A 24,585-nucleotide genomic window follows, 5' to 3' on the forward strand; every position below is an offset into this window, starting at 1 on the left:
ATGCCATTATCTGAACTTTTATGTTTCTTATTTCCCGCTAAAAACTCCTCTCTGTTGGAGGATGCCTTTAGCTTTCATGGTGGTTTGGATTCTTTGCTTTATCCTCAGTGAACTAAGGGGTGCTTCTTTCAGCTTAATTTCCTCATATTTCTCCTACTCCTTTTCAAGTGCACTTCCTCAAAACTGTTTGATTCTTTTGTAATTCTCCTCATTGCTTTCAAGAATACTTTCAAAAGTCATCTTAATGCTTTAGCAGCTGTGGAAACCAAGGTAGAGAGAAGCACAATGATATAGCATCACTGGGATTAAAGAATAATAATAAAAATGCCCCAAATTTTAAGGAAATCCACTTCCCAGAGAGGTTCTTCTACCATCCTTTGCTGCTCATATAACTTTTTTATGCATAAATTCACTCACACGGTCTGATACAATAAACTTTTTAAATAGCTCTCATGTTCTGTACTAGATGTCTAGAAGACACAGATTTTACCACAACGCAATTTTGACTCAACTGACGGATGATGTCTCCCCTCAGAGCAAACAACATTTGTAACTACTACTACTTACCAGATTACTTTCTATATTGAAAACAAACATAAAATTTGGAAAAGTGCCTTGCCAGTTTAATTCTTGCTTTGAGATTTAGAGGCAGCAAACTTTAGATTGAAGTATTAAACTCAGATTTTTTTTTTGTTACAAGGTCAAATCCCAGCTCTGCCACAGACCTCCAGTGAAACCACAGCCAGTTCTTGTGATCTCTCTGGGTCTCAGATTCCCCACCAATTGTCTTTTTAAACTGTATTCCTGGAGAATTACTGAGAAAGGAGACCAGGGGTTTATAATTCAGTAACACGTAATCAGCAATGCACACTGGAGGAGACGGAAAGCATCCTACTGCCAGCGGGTTTGTGCTCCAGGCTCTCCTCTATGTTGCGGAAAAAGGAAGTTCAAGTCCCTGGTGTGAAGAGAGTGCTCTCGATAGGGTGGTATTAGTTAACAGCCATGAAATAATCTGCCTTTTGTGTGGTTTGTACTACATTTTGATTAGAAATGTTAAAACTGTCAAACCAGTGCATCTGCTTCTAAAATCCATATCCATTTTGATGAGATGAGGTTTTCCATAAAAAAACCCAAACAAACAACATAAAAGTTTAGTTTCCTGCTTTCACAGAACGGTTGAGGTTGGAAGGGATCTCTGGAGGTCATCTGATCCATCCCCTCTGCTCAAGCAGAGTCACCTACAGCAGGTTGCTCAAGATCATGTCCAGATGCCTTTTGGATATCCTTGGAAACTCCAGGGATGGAGACTGCACAACCCCTCTGGGCAACCCACTCCAGTGCCTAGTCACCCTCACAGTAAAAAAGAGTTTCCTTATGTTCAGATGGAGCCTCCTTGTGCTTCAGTTTGGCCATGGCTAGAAAACGCAAAGGCAATTAGAAACTGCAAGAAGGTCTCATTACTTCAGAAGTGCATTTGTGAATAGAAGCCTTGTGCGTAACAGAAGTACTCTTCTGGGTGCTGTCAGGAGCAGAGAATAAAATCCCTGGTTCCCCTTTTAGGGGTGCACAATCTCTGCACAAGCACCAGGCACATGGTCCCATGAGGATGGGATATCGTTTATGAGATGCTGATACTGATGCCGCAGTGACATACTGCTCTCCAGCTCATCCACGACGACTCTGCATTTAGCAACTACGCTAAACTGTTTTCATTCTAGTGTAAGCTAAGTGAAATCTCTCCACGGCTGCCAAAGGTGTAAATCACACATGTTGGGAGCTATCCTGGCTTGGGAGTCGCACAATAATTGCAAAGGTGCAATAATTCGATTGTCTATCCACGTCCTGAGCAAAACATCACAGGGAGACAATCAGAGGGATCTCAGCACCCCAGGTCTTTCACTGCTGCCTTCTCTCTTTGCAGATGTCGGGATAAAGGAGTTTAATGATGAGGTTTTAAAGGGAATAAAGTGACGACCTTTTCATAAGTGTCCCTGGCAGGTAGAAGGGGATGGATGTACAAAGGGAGCAAAATAACAGTGCAGAAATGAAAGAAAAAAAAAAAGTTAGTTCTCTAGAGCCAGCAAATTTAATGTGCAGAGGTAATCCTTACACAAGGTAAAGAAACTATAGCTAGTGCCGGAGAACCAGGATGGGAAACTACGCAGTCAGCTTTCCAAAAGTATGCTGTGGTATAAATGTCACTGCTTACAGAAGCTAATTACAAGTGCAAACATGAGGCTAGACCTTTGGCTCATTTATATCAGTGTTTATGACAATCAATCTGTAGAACGCTATTGAAAGGCAAGGGGTGAAGTCACAGGCCTGAAGAACCAGTTTTCGGGAAGTTCTACTGCTCTAAAGCTCACACATAGCATGCCGGCCCGTAATTGTTTAATCAAATCACCAGATTTCTTAGTCTGGTCTGAGACATGAGCTCTGCCTCCTTGCAGAGGTATTGGCCATAGAAGTTCAAACATGTTAGTGGCTTTGGGTCTAGGCCCAGCGAGATTGGCGGGGTCTCTCTCAAGCTCAGCACCACCCGGTCTGCAGCACGCTAAACGCTACCCCGCCACAGAGTTAAGCAGATAGGATGGGCCATCCAAGTAAATGTAAACTGCTGTACATATAATATATGTATGTATAATAAAAAATGGCTCTTCCTTATGCACTACTTCTGCCTGGATTCCTTGAAAATCTGCTTGCAGTGTGCCACAGCGATTAACGATCACGCATACTAAGCACAGGGAGAGATTGCACTTCCTCCGTACACTTGTGCATCGTTCTAGTATCACGTCTGCTGTAGGACAGGACTTTGCCATCTGGTCCAGCAGCTGCTCCTGGTTAAAGCAAATGCTTCTTTAGAGATCGCAAAGCTCTCCCTAATTTCCTAATCTGCATGGTTTGATGGCATGCTTATTATGAAAACGGAATTGATGTTTGTAAGCAATTAGCCAAATGCTCCCATCTTTCCTTCTGATTAGCTCGTGTCGTTGTACAAAATCTGGTACATGGCTCACACCTATCCTAAGATGCTTTTACTCGCTTGCAGAGTGCAAGAAACTGTCGCTTGCAAGAAACTTTCTGCCCTGGGTAGCCAAGACAGAAGGAAATCTCTCTCAATTAAAACAAGTAGGACTGGCTGAATTCTAAGAACATTTTGGTTAAGAAACCCCACACTTTTCCTTTTAGCATTAAAAAAAAACCCCTCAAACCTGGAAACTCATGATGGAAATGTCCAAGTATTCCTGTTTTTAATTCAGTTCTTGGTTATTCAGATTTTACTGCTTGTTTTAATTCAATTTCTTCTGAGGAAAGAAGCATTCTCCTCTCCTCTTCCTCTCCCATGCCACTCTTACCTTTTTTAGTTGGATTGACAAATAATGAATTGACATTATTGATACTGATCATGAGACAAGGAGGGCATTTTTGTCTTTATCCCCAACTGGACGAACTGTTGAATCTTCCTAGGAAGCAGAGCAGGTTAAGCAGCTAAATGACTTCATCGCTTTGCATCTTGCATATTCTGATGATAGTGGAAATACCTTCTCAAACAGAGGTTGCATATGAGCTAGTGTTCCACACATCTAACCATTGAATTTATTTTTTAAATTTAGTATTCCTATACTCTGAATTTTTCATACCTCTTTCTAACAATTCTGAGAGATCTTTACACTTTTGGCTTTCACTTGCACCTTGTATCAGCCTTACCATTTCTTTATATGTTGTGTGAAAACATATCTCCCTATGCTTAGTTTAGAACTGCTGATGGACAATTTCATTTAGTATCCCTTCTCTCACACACCATGAAATAATAATGGACCACCTACTTTCTCCACAACATTCATGACTGTATTTACCTCTGACTTACACCCTTTCGATCCACATTCTTCTAGATAGAAAAGCACTAATCTAGCTACTTGTACAGTATCTGTCCATACCTTTATTCACACATTGTTCCACTGATAGTGGCCTTATTCTCCTTTGGACACGAACCTCCCACTATCACCTATGGACCTGCTCAGCTGCACCTTCCATGAGGTCTTCTGGCCTTAGAATCATAGAATCATAGAATCACATGGTTGGATGGGACCTATAAGATCATCTAGTCCAACCGTCTTCCCACTGCCATTGCTGCCACAGCTACTAAACCATATCCTGTAGCTTCTCATCAAGCCGCCTCTTGAACACTGCCAGGGACGGAGACTCCACCACCTCCCCGGGCAGGCCGTTCCAGTGCCTTACCACTCTTTGAGAGAAAAAGTTTTTCCTCAAGTCCAATCTAAACCTCCTCTGGTACAACTTGTGGCCATTTCCTCGGGTCCTGCTTGTTGCCTGGAAGAAGAGGCCAAACCCCTGTTCATCACAACCTGCCTTCAGGAAGCTATAGAGTGCAATGAGGTCTCCCCTGAGCCTCCTCTTCTTCAGACTAAACAATCCCAACTCTCTCAGCCGCTCCTCATAAGACTTGTGCTCCAGACCCCTCACCAGCTTTGTTGCCCTTCTCTGGACACGTTCCAGGGCTTCAATGTCTTTCTTGTAGTGAGGGGCCCAAAACTGAACACAATACTCAAGGTGCGGCCTCACCAGTGCCGAATACAGGGGGATGATTACCTCCCTGCTCCTGCTGGCCACACTATTTCTAATGCAGGCCAGGATGCCGTTGGCCCTCTTGGCCACCTGGGCACACTGTCGGCTCATGTTCAGCTGAGCATCAACCAACACCCCCAGGTCCCTTTCCTCTTCACAGTCCTCCAGCCACTCAGCTCCGAGCCTATAGCGCTGCATGGGGTTATTGTGGCCAAAGTGCAGGACCCGACACTTGGCCTTGTTGAACCTCATGCCATTCAGCTCAGCCCAGTGATCCAGCCTATCCAGATCCCTCTGTAGGGCCTCCCTACCCTCAGGCAGATCAACACCGCCACCCAACTTGGTGTCATCTGCAAACTTACTGAGGGTACACTCAATCCCCTCGTCTAGGTCATCAATAAAGATATTGAACAAGATGGGCCCAAGTACCGACCCCTGGGGGACACCACTTGTAACAGGCTGCCAGCTGGACTTGACTCCATTAACCACCACCCGCTGGGCACGGCCCCCTAGCCAATTCTTTATCCAAAGAAGGGTATACCTACCCAGTCCACAGGCAGCCAGTTTCCCTAGGAGAATACTGTGAGAGACCGTGTCAAAGGCCTTGCTGAAGTCCAGGTAGACCACATCAACAGCCTTTCCTTCATCCACCAGTCTGGTCACCCAGTCGTAAAAGGAAATGAGGTTGGTCAAGCACGACCTGCCTTTCGTGAACCTGTGCTGGCTGGGCCTGATCCCCTGGATGCCACTCATATGCCGAGTGATCTCACCCAAGATGATTTGCTCCATAACTTTCCCAGGTACTGAGGTCAGGCTGACAGGCCTGTAGTTCCCCGGATCCTCCTTACAGCCCTTCTTGTAGATGGGAGTCACATCGGCAAGCCTCCAGTCCTCCGGGACCTCCCCAGATAACCAGGACCGCTGGTAGATGGCCGAGAGCGGCTCGGCAATCACCCCCACCAACTCCCTTAGCACCCTAGGATGGAGCCCGTCCGGTCCCATGGACTTGTGGCAGTCCAGATGGAGAAGGAGCTCTCTAACTGTCTCCACCTGTACCACAGGGGGTGTACTCAGCCTGGCATCCCAGACTTCCAGATTAGGGCATAAAGTGCCCTGAGGATAACTGATCTGCCTATTAAAGGCAGAAGTAAAGAAGGCGTTGAGGACCTCAGCCTTCTCCTTATCCTCAGTGATCACATTCCCCGCTGCATCAAGTAAAGGGTGTAAATGCTCCTTATTTCTTCTCTTACCACTGATGTATTTGTAAAAGGATTTCTTGTTCTCTTTTACTGCAGTGGCCAATCTGAGTTCATGCTGAGCTTTTGCCTTCCTAACTTCCTCCCTGCATACCTTAGAAACTTCTTTGTAATCTCCCCAAGTAGCCTGTCCCTTCTTCCAGAGGACATAGACTCTCTTTTTCTTCTGGAGCCTCAACAATAGTTCCCGGTTCATCCACACCGGTCTTCTTCCCCTGCGGCTCGCCTTACAGCATTCAGGAACAGCCTGTTCTTGTGCCTTTAAGATCTCCATCTTGAGGAGCGTCCAGGCTTCCTGGACCCCTTTACCCTTAAGGAGCGACTCCCAAGGGACCCTCGCAACAAGCGTCCTGAACAAGTCAAAGTCCGCCCTCTTGAAGTTCAGGATAGCCGTTCTGCTAGTGATCCTTCTGACATCTCCAAGAATAGAGAATTCTACAATTTCATGGTCGCTCTGCCCAAGACAGTGCCCAACCTTCACATCTCCCACCAGACCTTCTCTGTTAGTAAAGAGTAGGTCAATCAGGGCAACACCCCTGGTAGGCTCTCGTACCAGCTGCATAAGGAAACTATCTTCCACACCCTCTAGGAACCTTTTGGACTGTTTCCTGTGCGCTGTATGATATTCCCAGCATATATCAGGGAAGTTGAAGTCTCCCACAAGAACGAGTGCTGGCGATTGCGCGACTCGCTCAAGCTGCCCATAGAACGCCTTGTCCTTCTCTTCATCCTGATTAGGTGGTCTATAACAGACCCCCACCACGATGTCACTCCTACAGGCCTTTCCTCTTATCCTTATCCATAGACACTCAACTGTATCATTCCCAACCCCAAGCTCTTCAACGTCAAAACAGTCTTTAATATAAAGGGCCACACCACCACCCTTCCTTCCTCGTCTATCCCTTCTGAAGAGCTTGTAGCCTACCATCACAGCACTCCAGTCGTGGGAGTGGTCCCACCACGTTTCAGTAATGGCAACCAGGTCATAGTTATCCTGCCGCACAATCGCTTCCATCGCCTTGATCTTGGTCTCTCTGCTGCCCACACAAACAGCTCAGAGGACTGACTCCAAATCTTCTTCCTCTGTCTCCAGGATCCTCTCAGCCCTATATAAGTGGTCTAACTCTGCTCTGCAGCAAATATTTACTTTCACTGCTGTTCCTTGGGAAAAAAAAAATGGAGAGACATTGTTCTACAGCAAAACACTGCAATTAATTAATTGGGATAGACTTTCTGGAACAGGAACAAAAACATGCAAAACACATGCAATTTTTTGATTTCTAAATGTATTTGGGAATGATGTGGAAGAGATATGAATCAAATTGATTTTGTAGATTGGGTTATCCCAACCAGTAAAGGGCCTGGTAGAGGAATGACATGAACACAGGAAGAAAAGTGAGGAGTTAGTGGAACTAAGATAAAAATAGGAAATTTTCTTTATAAAAGGTGTTTGATCTGAGTAAGAGCAAAACACTGAACAAGTGAACTGAATAAACACAGAGATAACCATATTCCAAGCAATTTGTTGCCTATGTCTAGCTCTTAAGGTTCTTCTCTTTCTTAATTTCTTTTTGCCTCTCATCTGTTTCAAATACACACTTCAGATTCAAAAACATGTCTGGAAGTTTGTATCATAGGTTAGGTTTTAGCTCTTTGATCTTAGTGGAAGTATACCTCTTATTGGCTTTTAATGGGAGCCTGAATTCATACAAAGAGACACAAGGTCAGTCATTGCTAAAGGGTGTTCACTTTTGTCTCCCTCTTGCTTCTCTTGCCCTTTTCTGTAATAGCTTCTAAAGGAAAGGGGAAAGTCTGCTCTGAGTAGCAATCTGTCCTGCTTCTCTGTCATCGTACTCCATGGTCAGAAATTGATTTTTTTTTTCAAGCAGAAGCTATTAAAGCAATAGCAGTTCTTCTTGAGATGCTGCGGAGCCCACTGGAACATCTCTAGTTCCATTTTTATTATTGATCTGTCCTACTGTTACCGGGAAACACCTGCGACTTTCAGACAGCTACAGCTTGCACTAAACTGGATGCTGAAGCGGTTAGACGTGAGAGAAACTTGTGGGGTAAGCCACTATGAGATATTTTCTAAACCTGCTTTATCTGCCTCAGTTAAAATTTCTGCTTAGTGTTTCATGCTATTTCATATTTTCAGTATTTCATGATTTCATGCCATAGTACAACCCGTGGCACGGTGTTAGCATGTCACACAACAGACACAGCCTTCAGTTTCTTCATTGGTCCTTTTTCACATCACTTGGCCTGCAGTTATTACTGCCACATCTCTGCTGCCCTGAAGCTTACTGCACCCTGGACTTTGGGAAATCCTCCTTGGCCCTTATCTTCCTTTTCCCTTTGTGAATGTCACATTTTTAAGGGTGAAGATCTCAGTCCTTAATAAAATACAGATAATTCCTCCTTTCTTAACATCCCATGTTCCTCTTAACTAGGCATCTTTTGTAAACTCTGTTTTCTCATACTGAAAGTAGAGCTGTCAAACTCCAGGACAAATTTCTCATTAGATCTCTTGATATTGCAACCATAGTATACCAGGAAATATTTACAAGAAAGAGATGCACATTTCTGGGTAAGCAGAGTAACTCCACAAGCCATGGGCTGGCAGTGAGCTTTCAACCTATGGACCTCAACACGGTGTGCACTGGTATCGCTGGACATGACTTGGGGTGCTCTGTAAGATGGTGGGGAGATTCAGCTACTCCTCACAAAAACCTTCTCAGTACCTTCAGAGCAACCTTCAGAGGGGCACATACATTGTGACACCTCAGTTGCAACCAAACTTTAAATTACACATATATCTGGAAAGCCACCTGCTTCTTCATTTGCACCCATGCACATTGCTGGAGCTGGGTAACATGAAGGTGCACTCTTAAACACGAACATAAAATCAACACCGATCTGAGGAAATGGCGTAATCTAGCACTGTTTTCTGCCTTGGACAAGTGACATGACAAATAAGAAAAATAAAGACCAAACAGAGCTGGAGGCTGCCCTGATGGGCAGAGGGAGCAGGAGTGCTGGCTGACCTCTCATCTTTTCTGTGAATTCATGGCGGGTTGTACAAACAACTGGCACAACTACAAAAAAAAAAAAAAAAAAAAAAGAGAAGATTCCCCAGCAATTCTGCCTTTGTAATACAAAGGCAAATTTGGACTGAGCACCTGAACAGGTTGAGAGCCCTCAGTGAACAAACCTCCGTAACAGATGCACTCAACTGCTTGTTTCCTTTTAAATGAGCATTGTAGTCAATAAATAGCGAGTCTGGTTAATTTTTTTGGTTCTAGATGGTAGTGATGATGTCTCCTGCTTATCCACTGCCATCTGCTCATCCCTCTCCTCATTTTATTCAGTTTTCATTCCAGTTGCAAAAGCAATATAGAAAAAAAGGAGAAGAGAAATTGAGGAAAAGAAAGCTGGCTTAAGAGACAGATTCAGATGTTTTTTCCAGTACACAAGAATAATTTTTGGAGGAGGGAAATTGAATGTTGTTCTGCATTTTTGTTTGTTTTCATCTACTTGTTACAGATCTCCTTTTCATGAGAAAAAAGTTAGAATTTATCTCACCTAACATTTGCCATGGAAATATAGGGAGTCTACTCTGAAGTAGACTATCAGGTTCCCTGTAGAGGCCATATCAGACATCCAAAGTTCATCTCATCCCTTCCTAAGGAATGTCATGGGATAATCCATGTCCTGAAAGTGCTGGAGGGAGAAATTAGACATGGAGTTTAGAGTAGATGCTTAATATTAGGTGCCCACAGTTCAGTGGAAGGAGTCTCATCCGTATGTTTAACTAACCGAAAAGAAAGACAGCAGAATACTAGCTCCCCAGGGTCCCTGTCCATGCTGTACTTACAAATTTCATTTGACTATCCCAGGATACGGCTGCTCCAAGACTCACTTTGAGCCAACAGGGACTCAAGTGTGTTTGGAGAGATCCACATGGAGACCTTGCAAGCTCGCAGATGGCATCAGTGGAGCTACCTGCAGTAGTCTATTTAACCGCTTGTTTCAATGAGGGGCTGATTCTCCTCTAACGTCATTGGGAGCTTTTCCCTTTGCTTTGCGCGGTTATGTAGAGTTGTGTGTGTGTGCCAGAACTGGAAGGAATGGGGAGTGCTGATAGCAGGATATTGTTTCAGCCTGAACCCTTAGGACCTGGATATTAACAGTAAATGACATACATCCAATGAATTTGACTCAACTGCCTCTGTCTTACCAAAGTTAGATAATGCTACAAAAGATTAGTCAATGTCTGTCAAAGTGAAGGTATGGAGAGAGAGTGTCATTTCCAAATCTCTCTACAGATGACCCAGGGTAAAATTGAGATGACAGAACCAGACCATTGCAGTCCATCATACTGAATTTGCCAAAAGGCCGTCAGCCAAAGACCAGGAATGACAGGAATCATGTTTTGTGTGTAAGCGCTCAGAACAGACGAGATGTACATAGGATCAAATGGTAGCTAAAATAACTTTAGGCACAATATCAAAAAAGAGAATGACAAAAGACAACAAAAAACCTCTTGATTTATATTTCTTTAATTGAAATGTACTACAGAGAAAAAGATACCTTTAAATTCAAATGAAAAAGCTACCTGACAGAAGAGTATTAATGTGCAAGTTTAAAATTATAAAAGACATAAAAAAAGACAATCTTAATGATGGATGATGATTTAAAATATCCACAATAACATAATAAGATCCATGACTTCTCAGGTAAGTGTTGGGGCTGTGCTTATGCAGAAAAGGGCTTGTTTAATTACTTTAGGCCAGATTCTGAATGCTAATTCTGGTGTAAACTTGAGTTACTCTAGGTTTTAAAGATTGTAAACCCAGAGAATAATTTGTCTAACAGTTCTTCAAATATAAGACAATATTTGCATACAACTTGCAATGAAATTAACAACACAAGTGATTTAGATATATGTGCCTACGGAGGAACAGATTTGGTCCACCTGTAGCTGAGATCCTGAGTATCTGTTCTGAATTACTCCATAGACATCCCTCCATGAACAGTGTGGAAATCACAGGCGGATTCAAACCACAGAGAAACACCTCCAAGACATATGGGATGTCCCTCTCTGTTTAATCCAGGAGAAAACCCATCTATCTGTCTAGATTTAGTATTGAGTTTTCATATGGCTAACATTAGATGATATTGACCCGGATTTCCCGTACCACGTAGACAGAAAGGAGCAAGGCTGAAATTGGTAGAAAATCCATCTTGATTAACATATGATCCTGTTTAAATTCAGGAGTTTATAAATCCCTTGATCAGGTTGAATCATCTTTCTTGTGCAGCCTAGACCTTTTAGATCCCAATGGCCATGTAGAAGAAGAAAAGTTCACTGTTTTCAGTGAATCAATGAATCAATGCTGATAAACCTCCTTGTCATTTCAAAACAACCATTTAAGAGAAAATATTGCAAAACTAAACATGTACCTTAGAGTGACACACAATACAACTGCCAAATTTTGTAGCTGGTGTTAGCCACAGGAGTCTGCTTACACGACTCTCATCCCACCCTTCTGGCCTGAAGAACTGCATGAAACCTTCTGAATGAGCACCATGGAAATCGGTCTAACAAACTGCGAGGGCACCTAAACGCTGTCAACAACAAGCACAGACAGCTTCATGCTATTCTAAGACTCCGGGTAGCCAGTAAAAGTATCGCTTCCATGGAGATCCAAAGCCAGATATGACTTGGAGGATTTGCTTCTCAGCATGTAGGATTTGGGAATGCTGACCAGGACAAAGAGCAGCAGCTTGAAGCCAAGAAATGTCCTGAGCCAAACGGACAGCATTTTTAGCAATGACATTCAAAGGAGGGAAGATAATTTTGCTGGAACAACTCAAGAGTCACCTGAGACTAATACTTACAGTCTTGGCTTGTCTTTATAGCTCATAATTTACAAATTATATCAGAATATTCATGAACAGGTGCAGAACTGAGTCCCTCACTCTCCTGGCAGTCACTGAGCGACATGGTCTGGTCTCTTACCCTCTCTGTATCTTCAGCTCACTGCACATGAAATGCCGTGGGTCCATCAGAAGAACATGCAGTAGAAGCCCTGGAGATGTCCCGAATCCTTAACATCCTCTCATCACTATAAAAGCTCATCAAAGCTATCTCCAAAGCTAGTCTACTTCACACATAAATCCCCAATGGAGCCTTCCTCCAGTTTCTACTGTGACTCTATTCATGGCAGTTCACACATTCTGCTTTTGTTGGATTTTTGGCTTAAACTGCTCTTTCTCCTCCTTGATTTCACTCTTGCAATGGGAACTCTCACCTTGTGTTTTACCAAACTAAGCAAGTGTCATTAAGCCACATTCTTCCAGTCTCTTCTAGTATGATGGCCTTTTTATTTACCAGAATATCTGTCTCCCACAGCTTGTTTATATTTGTCATTTACACGCAACAGGGGGAGACTAAAATGCAGTCGCAACATTTTTAGAAACCACCGTAGACATCTCCTACCATTTTGTTCTCTGGAGGAACAAGAAGAGCTGCCTTAGAGAAACCACCCTACTCCAGTGCCTTACAGCTTATCTTAGGAGCCTTCCAAGTACTAACCCTGGCCCGAGGATCTGACTGGCACAAGGCATGATGGAGGAATGATGATGTCCATGATGACTCAAGAGGACATGTGGAAATTTAATAAACGCTTTGGGTGGGCAATCAAAGTGGCATTGTCACACTCTGTGATCTGTGACACACTGGGCAAATTTCCATTATCAGTTTTCTGACTGCTTCCAAGCATTATCTCTTTTTCTTTATTTGTACCTGAAGATCACAATAGTTCTCAGAGAATTTCTGTTGTCTTCTTGTGATATGGCTTTAGAATTTCAATCCTTTGGAGCAAGTTATGTCTAAATGCAATAGGAGGATGGTAGGACATGAACCAGTACTGGAAGGCAATCCCAGCTAGACTCTCTGATGACTTCCTACCCACATAAAAAAGCACGGATGACAATGCTTGTTCCTGACAGAAGTGTCACAGTTTGGCTACACCTGTGAAGTTGTGCACTCTCCACTAGTTGGGCAAAAATATAAATTCATGGTGCGGGATCCATTAACACCGACAAGTTCTATTTCCTTGTATCACTCATGCTCAATGTTTGGCAGGGTATTTCTAATGCCAGGAAAGAGCTGGTGTTTGGTGCAAAATGATGAAGGTGAACAAAAAAGTAAGAGGATGAAAATTTTATGTATTGGAGGATGGGAGGAATCCAGAAACTCGTGGAGCAGAGGAGGGAAGATATGGCTGACGTGGCAGTGGTATCTGATATCTGGTATTTCAATGCACTTGATCAACACTGAAGAAGGATTTTGAGTTGAACAATGGAGATGTGTGCATGTATTGTGGTGCTTAGCTCCACACAGGGAAGCTGCCACGCCTGGGTGACTCTAGAAGCACGCATTACCCGCCTGCAGAGAGGCAGGATCCAGATAGCTCTGTTCTAGCTGGCTTGAAAATAGGAATATCCCAGAATTAATGATGAACTGCAGTTCTTGCAGTCAGTGGGCCCACTAAAAACAAGGAAGGGAAGTGGAGCAGGAAAGAGATGTAAAATGTGTTCATGAGGGAGGGGAAAGGAGAGCAGAAGTAAATTTAGAAAACCAGAGGAAAAAATGAGCTTAGCAAGACCAAACTCAGAAGGATCTCACTTCGTTGAGTGGGATTCCAGAGCCTGGTTTTTCCCACCCCCGCCCCCTTAAGTCAATTAATCTCATAGCTAAAGCTTAAAAACTGTCAGTGATAATTTTTACTGTTTAACTTGTGCACAATGGACAATTTGCTTTTGGAGAAACTCTGGGAAACAAATCCCTATTACAAATGTCATCTTCCGTGTATTGAAACAAAGCTGGAACACTCTGGTCAAGGGATAGCAAGCAATGCAGTTTAATAACGAAAGGTGCCAAAAGTATTTTCATCTGCCTCCTTCACATGGTACTGATGAATGTTATGAAATAATGAAAATCTTCTGGCTTTGTGAAGAGCATAAAAATTTAATGTCAAATGACATCAGGACTATGCCAGGCATTTTAAGGCTTCTAAATGCCACGAGATATTTTATCCTTTATTTACCACGAGACAGGATATTAGTCATTTGAAGAGCATATTCTCCATTAGGCAGGAAAACCACATTAACTCTTTGTTTCCCAGTATTTCACCCTTTTCCTGCTATAAATATAAAAGAAATTTTCTCTTGTTCACAACTTTGGTATAAGCTTTCATGTTCCCGCAAAGGGATCAAAGAGTAAGACATAAACATTAACCAGATGATTGATTTCTTTGAAAGCTGTTCAATGATACTCGCTACTACAAAGGAAGAACAGCTTCACAAACTTTAATAGCATTAATTTTGCAATAAATCCTATAAAACAAGAGACAATCTTGCCCTCTCTTTATTTAAGACCATATCTGCTTTCCACTTCTGCATATGATCATACAAAGTGCATAGCTGAGAGAAAATCAAAGCTGTTGTTTCTGCTTTGGAAATGGCATCGGTTTCTCTGTTTACAGAAGGAAATTCTAGCACGTACGCTCTGCAAAGCGGCGATTCACCCATATTGTAAAACATTCATTAGCCACTCTAAAATAATTTTATTGTAAATGGAGAGAAATACGCAGTTTATCAACATTATTCAACTTATCTTGAAGTCTAAAAGTCAGCTGAACTGCACCTCTGAAGAACGTATTTCTCACCACTGACTGTAAAACAAGCTCAGAGATAGGTTTACATATGGAAAACTCTAAAATCAGTTGATATGAATGCCATTCCAGGTTAAAAATCGGTTCCCTAAATACAGGTATCTTAGTGTCAGTTGAGGCATCCTTATGGATTTCTTATATTCCCCCAGGGCATCTCAAATGGCACCAGATGCTTATGTTTAGGAAACTGAATGGGGCTCTCAGTGTCTACAGTGTAGAGAGCTTAGTGTCTGCATTTCTACTACACTGAACCGAAAATTTATCGGTACAGCAAATGACATCTAAAGAGCTGTTCAGGTTCCAACATACAATTGTCTGCTGACTGCACTGACGAGATCACTGTCGCCATTAATGGGTTCCTCGCACAGACACATCTACATTAGAAAACACAGAAATTCAGAGTGCTGAGTCCCCTTTCTCCAACAAAGCAAGTCTGTACTTCACCATATTAAATGCGGAGAAATACGTATTTTCACGGCGCTGTTCATCCAGCCTCTTTAAGTGGCGAGTTTATGACAAGATGAATCATGCCCTAGCCATCACTGACCAAACCAGCCAGCTCTCCAGTGACTGGAATCCCCAGATGACAGAAAACTACATTTAACTGGAGGAAACTCATGCAAAGCAAGGTGAAATCCCCCTAGAAAGCCGCTGACATTGCCAGCTGCAAGGCTAGATGACATTTGTTGAGCTCCATGCTCACAGAACAGCACAAATGCCAGCAGCCATGCTACAACATGGGTTTGCAAGGAACGGTCATGGGTTGGCTGGTGTTTTGAGGCTCTTTCTTGGTCTGCACATTATGATAAGTGCATAGAGAGCCCAAGTGATGCCCTGACTGCTCTCAGTGGAGTCTGGACTTCTACCAGAATAGGAACCATTCGCTTGCCTAAGCATAGGTCTTTTGAGACATCCAAAGACATATGAACTCTGGAAGAACTGCATCTTTCCGCAGGTGAACCTGGCGACCAGTTGAGATGTCCTAGGACATCCCAGAGAGCAGTGGACACCCCTGAGTGGGCAAGTTTAGTGAGTCTTAAGCCCAACCTAGCACACAATTAAAGGCATCCTACTTTCATTAGCTTAAGTTCAACACAGCCACAATGACATACATATGATCATACATATTACACATATCATATATGGTCTCATACATAATTTTTATGCATAGATATAATAATTTCCTCATTGCTCTGCTCTGGTGGGATGAAGTATTAGAAAAAATTCTTAAAGGGTTTTTTTCTCCCTGTTTAACTCACTCTGCTGGGTCTCTAAAACCCCATGAGCGAACGTCGTGCTCAGGAGAGGAGAGCGTACAAACCGTCAACAGCAGGCAATTATTCCACATGGCTGGACCAATGCACAGCAGTCTTGTCCTGCAAGATGTGATATTACAGAAGCTTCTGCCTGCTTCCCCTGGTTGCAGACACAGCGGTGATGAACTACTGGGAAGTTTTGGAAATCGGGAGGTTACAGTACTAGGGTAGGACTCTGGGGATTTTGAAAGACTTTTGGTGTGGCCTTGGGCAAGTCGTGTAATCAGCGTGTGCTGGTTAATCACTGTAGTGCCCTGGTCTGTTAAACAGGGACAATTTTCTATCCTTGCTCCCATTCATAATCTGTCCTATGTATTTGGACTGTAAGGCTGTAGAAGTGGAGACTTATCAGCTTGGCGCAAAAGAGCTAAATTCTCCGTGGACGTCTGCAGGGCTGCTATAATAAAAATGGTAAATAATTACTATAAACTACCAGGAGACAAATGGTCCTGCTGCTGTATGGCCCTTGAGAACTGAGTTTCAAATTAAAGCCTCCCAGAACATAACAAACAGTGAGGTAAGCTACTTTCTCCATTAACCTCCCCTGCCCACTATTTGTCAGGTTAATTTCTTGGCCTGTGGCCAAATTTGTCACTTCAGCAGAAAAATACTTTATTACGTACAGTTTCAGCTTGTTTATTTTATGTCAGAGACTTAATTAATTACAGTGCTAAACTGCTCATTTTGCCCAACAAACACACTATTAGACCAGTTGATTCAATTTTCACCGCACAACATCCATATTATTGGATTTCACCAGGAGCCATTTCTGCATCCCTGTGATGCAGTCCGTGGTGCTGCAAGAAGGATACAGAGGATGCTCTAATGGTTCAGGCATTCTTGTATGGCTTGGAGACCTCCTTTATCTTGCACAAAGAGGTTATTTCTCCCTCTAATTACACCAAGAAGCTTCCCCTGTGATATGATGTGAAACCCCGCAGGCAGTGAAGCCGTAAACCTGTTTCAGTGAGACGAGCGGTCTGGTTTTGCTTACCGAGAAAAGTGGTGAGGAATCTGAAGTACTTTGGGCACGGCCGTACCACAACTTCTCCCACCTCTGCTTCAGGCCAGCATGTGATGTTGTCCCATTGCCTTCTGCACCCTGGGAAAAGGAGAAAAGCAGACGGTAGAACACGGATGGGTGGTATCTGCGAGATGGAGCAGAGGAACTGGGACGGAGCAGGGTAGCTGGGCAAAGGCGTGCGGAGCCTACCACCTCAGTGCAGGCACCTTTCGGAAGGAAAGGCACAGAAATATTTTTTTTTTTAAATGTGGTTTTCAGCTATCCCAGTCCCTGGAAGTCAGCACTGGTAGTGTCTGTAAGTTTCTAGAAATTAGCAGTGAAACTACAGCAGACTGGTGCAAGAACTGCACAAATCAGTTAACAGAACAGTGTCCATTTTCAGATTTAAAAGGCAGGAATGCCGAATTAAATATCTCTCTGCCTTGCCCTTATCTCTCCCTGTTGCATTAAAACACCTGGTCTGAACATGTGAGACATGCTCCCCTTCCTCCTCTGCTTGCCCCAAACTCCCGTTGCTAGCCTTTTCTTCCCCTTGCAATGGGATGACTGCACAGGGGATGTGCTCAGCAGGAAGGGGATGCTGGTGACAATCAAGGGATCAGGAGCCAAATCCCTTCTCAAGAAGCAGTTTTGCTCCTTAAAAAAAAGGAGAAGTCACAAAACATCGCTGGAGGCTGAGGAGGGACAGTGCTGTTGTCAGGAGATGCTCTCTATGGAAGGGTGGTGCAAGGTAGTACACCCCCAGCTGCCCAAGCTAGGAAGGAAGGTATAAACAATGGAGCTAACTTCAGGAATAAAATATAGAATTTTGTTAAAATTAAGCATTTTTTGCTTAAGAAGATTATTTTTTGAATTGAGTAAAAACCTTCTGGGAGAAAAAAATCCCACGTCCTTCTTACAGAGTTATAATATTCTGATTTTGTCCTTTTGTTTCTGCTTTTGCAAAAGAAAATTATATTACACACATGCTGCACAGTTGAATAACGCAACATTAGCTCTGAAGCCAAAAGGAGTTCGCAGATCTGAATTAAAAAAAAATCAGATTGTTTCTATCTCAAAATGCTACATATATTACAGTTCTTACTAGAATTTTGAGGACATTTTTTTTTCCCTTTAAATTTCCAACAGACAGGCATTTCAGTTGCTGAAAGATTAGATGGGTTAGATAGATGGGTTGTCACCAGATCTCACATTTTTATAGCACCTCTGCTCTCGGTTATTTGTCATGCCCCATTAGATTGCAACACTTCCCTAAATGTGACTAACATGTTGCTGTTAAGGTCAACAGCCTAACAAGAGAAACCAGAATATGAAGAAGAAAGCTTTGAGAAAATACTTCTCACATGCAAGCAACGGGAACTATGAAAACCACTGTCAAGTTTCATTTCTTGGTAATTATATCCTGATCTGAAATTCCTCCTTTAAATCATCTTTTACCACCTGAGCTAAGAAAAAGGCCGGTGTCATCACCAGTCTGTGCAGACCGAGGCAGCGTGCTGTCTCGGATCAATAAAGAGAGTGCACAAAAATGCTTTGAAGCTGAAAAAAAAAAACCCCTCAGCTCTCTTTCAAAGTTATTTTACAGGTTTTTCCTTCCTTCTTTCATGAGCAAACAGAACTTTCCTAATGAAGTCCTAAGTTGAGTTTATTGGAGCCTGAAAAACCGAATAACTGATGGTATCTTCTTCGTGCATGCTCTTCTCTAACACTCATTAAAATTCAGTTTTCAGGTTTCTAATATCAGGTGCAAAGCTCAGTTTCCACAGCTTCATACTTATCTGGCACCAAGCAGCCAGCAGCTCCAAAAGTATTAAGATATTAGATATTCTGCCCATGGAAAATAGATGATTTCATGACAGGATCTTTCACATTCTGCAATCCTTTCCTCCATCAAGCTCAATAAATTACAGCGCACTCATTACCTCAGGACAGGTTATAATGCAAAATAAAATCCAAGGTGATAGCATCAGATGGGTTTTTAAATGCCCTGAATTAGGCACTTTGAGAATTTTTGTGATCCCTATCTTTTCTTTTGTTAGCATTTTTCACCACCACCTGTGATGCATGAAAAAAAGCTTTCAGGTGTTCAGTTTTGTAACAAAAGCTCTCTTTGATTAAAACAAAGTGAAGATACACAAGACTGGCCTTGCAAAACATATAAAGTGGATCTTTAAAAAATATTGCCTCTGTTAAAGACCTCATATCTGGCTATTAGTTATTCCAGCATCACTCTTCCTTACTTCCCCCCCAAGACCGGCTGATGCTATTTGAGCAGCTGCCTGCAAAGGTCCAGGTTTTAAAGGTGGGATTCATATCCCTAGATTTATGCATCTAAAAGTCAGACGTGTAAATCTGAAGAAGGCAATGGAAGTCAGCGCTCCAGCTGGCAGTTCATGTCACCGTAGGATGGTTATCTACAGCTCAGAAAGTGAATCATTCTTTGGAGGTGTTCTCTTCTCTCCAATGACTAGGAGAGGGCTTGCATGAATAACTTGAGTTTAATGAATTGGAACAATATGAAGATTGACACCTGCAAGATGCTTTGCATTTGGCATGCAACTCTTGCCGTTCGTTGTGTAGTCATCCCATTACAATATCAGGCCAAAGTTTTTGCCTGTCCATCCACACCAGGACACAGACAGCCTTTATCAAATAGCCATCCAGAAAAGGGTTTTCTTTCTCCGAAGTGGATAGATTACAAATATATATATATATATATATATTTATATACACATATATATTATATATATTTACACACACATATATATACACCTACATACATACATAAAAAGAGACTTTTCCTATTCAATTATTTTAACTGTGACATCCAGAAACTCAGCTTTGTCCTGCTGTTGCCTGGTAGACTGTGAAGTGCTCTCTGTAGCCTTCTTCTGGAGGGCTGCAGGGAGAAATCGTTCGCAACTCTAACGAAGCTGCCTTCTACCCTTGCTTCAGACAAGGACATCAAACTCCCTATCATTGCACTGTAAGCCATGAAATCAGTGTAATTACTGGAAGCCACGTCTCTCTCTCCTGAAATGGTGTCCTGAAGTCTTACTCAAGGAGGACTAGATATAAGGAAGAAATTTTTTTATGCTGGGGGTGGTTGAACACTGGAACAGGTTACCGAGAGAGGTGGTGGATACCCCATCCCTGGAAACATTCAAGGCCAGGTTGGATGGGGCTCTGAGCAACCTGATCTGGTTGGAGATGTCCCTGCTCCTTGCTGGGGAGTTGGACTGGATGACCTTTGAAGGTCCCTTCCAATCCAAACCATTCTGTGATTCTATGACCATCAGTGAACAATCCAGAGGCTGTCAGTCACACTCCAGAGCTCAGATCTTCACATCCAGCAGCTCAGCCTCCCTCTTTGCAAGCCACGTGCCCCAAGTGCAAGCCAAGGGCTGCATCAACATTAGCTGGGCTTTGGAGAGCCCTCCTCTAAGAGGCTTTGACTCATAAGAAGTGGCTGAAGACCACTGACAGTCCTGCTGCAGTGGGTTAGGAAACCACACCCACAGTTGCAGAAGGTGAAAACCCATGGGAAAACCCATCTTCTTCTCCAAATGTGAATCAAAGCTCAGGCCCTCATTTCCTGTCCCGTTAAAAGGTTAATAAATAGAAAACAGGTCAATTGTCATGAGGCACAGGTGTACAGTGGGTTGCAGAACCAGCAGACTAGAGCACAAAAAACATTTATTTGAGTCATATCTACACTTACAGCAAATATACAGTCAAAGCTTATCTAGGAAGCAGCAGAGGATAACTTTCTTTCATGAATAAACATGACTTCCAGAGCTTTGGCATGGCCCTGAGATGTGTCTAGGTCTGGCTGAGGAAGGAAATGAATGGCAGTAGGCTGGTGCCAGGCAATCTCTTAACCCAAGTGAACTCTGAATTCAGAAAAAAACCCCACCTTTCAGCACATCCCTCATTCGCACCAAAGTCTCCCTAATGAATGGGGTCACTCCTGGTCTCTCCTGAAGGACACTCACACATAAGACTTTTACTCTTTGTATCCATGTTCGGATGCAAAGACACTCATTTGATGTCTGGGGTATCTTGGGATCTCTGCCCACCACAGGTAGACAATGGCAAGGCAAAGGTGCAGTTTCATTAAGCCAAGCTGAGATACCACTGGGTACCATCACAGGCTGGTGTGCTTGCAATGGAAACTCGTTCTCACTCCAATTTGATATCAGCTGGCAGTTTCTGACCTCTCTGGAGGTAGGACTTTACATAGCCATCAGGTGACATTTATTCTCCCACTGACTGCACACAGAAGCACAGCCTAGGTGCTCTCTCCTGTTTTTCCCAGTTTGGTCTCATTACAACCAGTTATCACTGCATCGACCTTCTTGACCCACTCAAGCTTTTGCCTGACTGAAGAAAACAGACTCCAAAACACAGCCTCTGCAACAATCTAGTAACTTGGTTCCAGACAAGCAGCTTGAATTCAGTGGCAGTAGAGGCTATGAAAAGCCACCATGACCCTCAGGTTGCTACTACTGCTCCAGACTCCAACGAGAAGAGACTTCCTGAATCAGGGATAATCTTCTATTTAAATCTTAAAGGTTGTATGTCATAATAAAAATATACCTTCCATAAATCTTTTAGGATAAAAGCAATTTGATTTTGCTTCTGAATCCATGGAAATTTTGAAAATTCACAACCTTCTGGGCCGATGAGTTTCACAGTTTAAGTGTCCACTGAAACAAAAAAATACATCCTTTTCTGCATTTGCTTTGAACCTGCACGTCGTTTGTTTCATTAGGAATTGCCTACTTCTTTTACAAAGGCAGAAATATTCACAACCTAACCACAATATCCCTCTCCCTGAGGAGAAAAAACCATAAAATCATCTTTCATATCCCTCCTCAGGCATCTCTTTTTGAGGCTGAAGTGTCCCAGCCTACTTAGTTGCTTCTGGCATGGAAGCAGTTCCCCATCATTTCTCCCTTGTACCTTTTGTGTTTTTAATTCTACCCCATCCCACCCTGCCCTGGATTTGCAGAATAGAGTTTTACCTTATTTTTATGTGACAGATTGGGTTTTACCAGGGCTAGCCTGCCTCCAAGGTTTCACTAAATCAATCCTCCCACTCTTCCTTGCAAAATTCAACCCTTTCCTTCCCGTATTCACTGCTGTGCCCTCCTCCCTCCCAGCCCCGCTCACTCGAGCATCCTGAGGGCATCTCTCTCCCTCCAGCTCCATCTCATCACCTTTTAATTTTCATCAACACTGACAGCCTGCTCTGAAGCACTCCCATCCCCTCAGAGCTTTGAACTTTCCATGGCTTTGCATTCGATTTGGATATTTTTTTGCCTGTCGTGCCGCCCGCTCTCGCCCCAGCGCTGTAGGCAGGATGCAACGGAGAAAACACTCAGCTGAAGGAAAACCACAATCCTGCCAGGACATGCAAAACCCTGACACTACCGCATTTCCTTCCCACTGCTGATGTGCTCTTCATGGTGCACCGATGCTATTCTTCTCTCAGCGAGGGATCTGCAGTCCCAGCTCAGGAGAAAATTGACTTGGGCAATCACAGAAAGCAAAAAGGATCCCCAGACTGAGGATAAGCGAAATGAGTTTATCTTAGACTTTGTCTCAGTATTTGTGGCAAGACTGAGATATTGATTTCATTCTTCCTGCTCGGTGAACAAGCCGGAGAGTAACAAGAACACCATTACTTGCTGCAAAAACTGGTTTGCACTTTGGCAGTGGCTTCCAGTAGAAGATGTCCAAGCTCTCAACAGGAAATGTTAAAAGATATCTTTATTCGTAAATGTTTGCAGAAATTTGACTCAAAGACATATGAAGGAAATCTCACCTTAAGCCCCCAGACTGAGTCATTCTAAACAGCGTGAAAGAAATCACCAGAGGCTATTTCTGGAGTATTATTTTTAAGCACGAAAATCGTAGGAGTTTTTCCATCATCAACATCTACTAAGAAACAAGTTAAAAAAAAAGTTTCTAATCTTTCAGCATTTCTTTAACCAACAAACTAAAGGCCTGGTTGATGTAAAGTGTGGTACCTCTGACCTCAGGTTCTCGTGTTCTCCACAATTTCACTTTCCTATGTTGAAAGGTGTGAATATCAAAAAATGAAGGCACTTAGGTTAGTCCAGTGCATAGTAAAGTCATTGGAAAAATCTCCACTGGCTGGCTACAGCAGGTTTTGGATCTCAGCCACATATTGTAATGGGTGTTTGACATAACTTATGACATATGCAACATTTTCCAATGCACTTATCCTACGTAAAAAGGGTGGATACCTGGAAACGTTCAAGGCCAGGTTGGACAGGGCTCTGAGCAACCTGCTCTGGTTGGAGATGTCCCTGCTCTTTGCAGGGGGGTTGGACTGGATGGCCTTTAAAAGTCCCTTCCAACCCTAACTATTCTGTAATTCTATGATACTATCATGAAAGTACTCTGATACAGCCAGTAGGAAAAGAAAAATTAAAAAGAAGATGAGGAATGAGAGATTTCTCAACCAGAAATCTGACGGGATGTGAGGGGATAAAATACAAGCTCTTGTCAGAAACAAAAGCTCTGCATAGATGAATTGCATCTGAGCAATTATCCAGAGCTTTGAAAATCCTTTGAATTTGCTTTCCATTGGTCTGTAGCAGCGGTATTTTCTCCTTATTTTCATGACCTTTGCATAACTAAAGCTGTGTGCATTGATATATTATCCCATGCTACAAAAATAGTAACCCACAAGTCTGACGGCATTTAAAAATGTTACATATCCTCCAAACTAAAATGCCTTTTTCAGTACAAGACTTATGTCCACTGTTAATCCCGACAAGCCACGAGACAGCTGTTCCCAAGTCAAACAGCACTGATGTTTGTCAGAAAGCTTGCAGCCAGGACATGTCAGCAACAGGCAAAACAAAAGCAAAGCCTCCACCCCTATAACATATTAAGGCAGAAACCAGATGTTGTAACATCTTGTCTTGCGGTCGTGTCTGCGGGAAGGTGAGGTCAAGGCAAAAAACAGCTCTTAGCTCTACAGGGAAGAACGACGAGGTGCTGCGCAGATCTGCGTTTGAATTTCATCCTGTTGCTGGTAGGTGTCTGGGCTTCAGGTGACAGGAGAGGCTCAGACAGTGACAGACAACTGAAGAGGTACCACTGGGAATTGGCAGTCCTCAGCGGAGAGGTGAGGTAACCCTCCTTGGGTTACCAAGCAAGGATGGACAGCCAAATAGCAGCTTTGTAGGGAAAACCCCTTTGGGCACGACTTCCTCAGAAAGAGCCTCATGGCCTGGAAGAATGGCCATCAGCTTTAGACTGGATCAGAGCAGCCAACACAAAAGTCTGGGGGCTCCTTGCATCTACGGGTTGAAGCTGGGCTTACCATCACAACAACACATGCTTCCCTCTCCAGTTTCAGATGCTAGCTTTCCTAGTGTGGTCAGGGGAAGGTTATCCTCTGAAAACTACAGGGCATATTTTTTTTCTTTTGAATTTCCAGAGAGCAGGCTCTACCTCCGTAACCACAGCATGAAGTGTTGGTAGCTGGGAAGAGTCCCAGAGCAGATGGGGAAACTGTCAGTGAAGGAAGACCATTTGCAGGTCTCACACAGTAGCCTGTCCCAACTGAATATCGTGGCCACTGTTCAATAACTGGAAGAAAAATTTCTGTTAAATAA

The 24,585-nt window shown here is 43.1% G+C and overlaps 1 protein-coding gene across 1 annotated transcript in view; it reads right to left on the minus strand.

The window, feature by feature from the left end:
* The window catches only part of VIPR1 (vasoactive intestinal peptide receptor 1), a 113,865-nt gene that overhangs the window by 41,669 nt on the left and 47,611 nt on the right, over positions 1-24,585 (minus strand). Inside the window, exon 3 of the mRNA XM_086741223.1 lies at positions 16,898-17,005. Coding sequence (XP_086597349.1) covers positions 16,898-17,005 — 108 coding nt within the window. The remainder of the gene's footprint in view (positions 1-16,897; positions 17,006-24,585) is intronic.

This window comes from Chlamydotis macqueenii, chromosome 2 (genome assembly GCF_036417535.1).
Source record: "Chlamydotis macqueenii isolate bChlMac1 chromosome 2, bChlMac1.mat, whole genome shotgun sequence".
Classification (NCBI taxonomy): Eukaryota; Metazoa; Chordata; class Aves; order Otidiformes; family Otididae; genus Chlamydotis; species Chlamydotis macqueenii.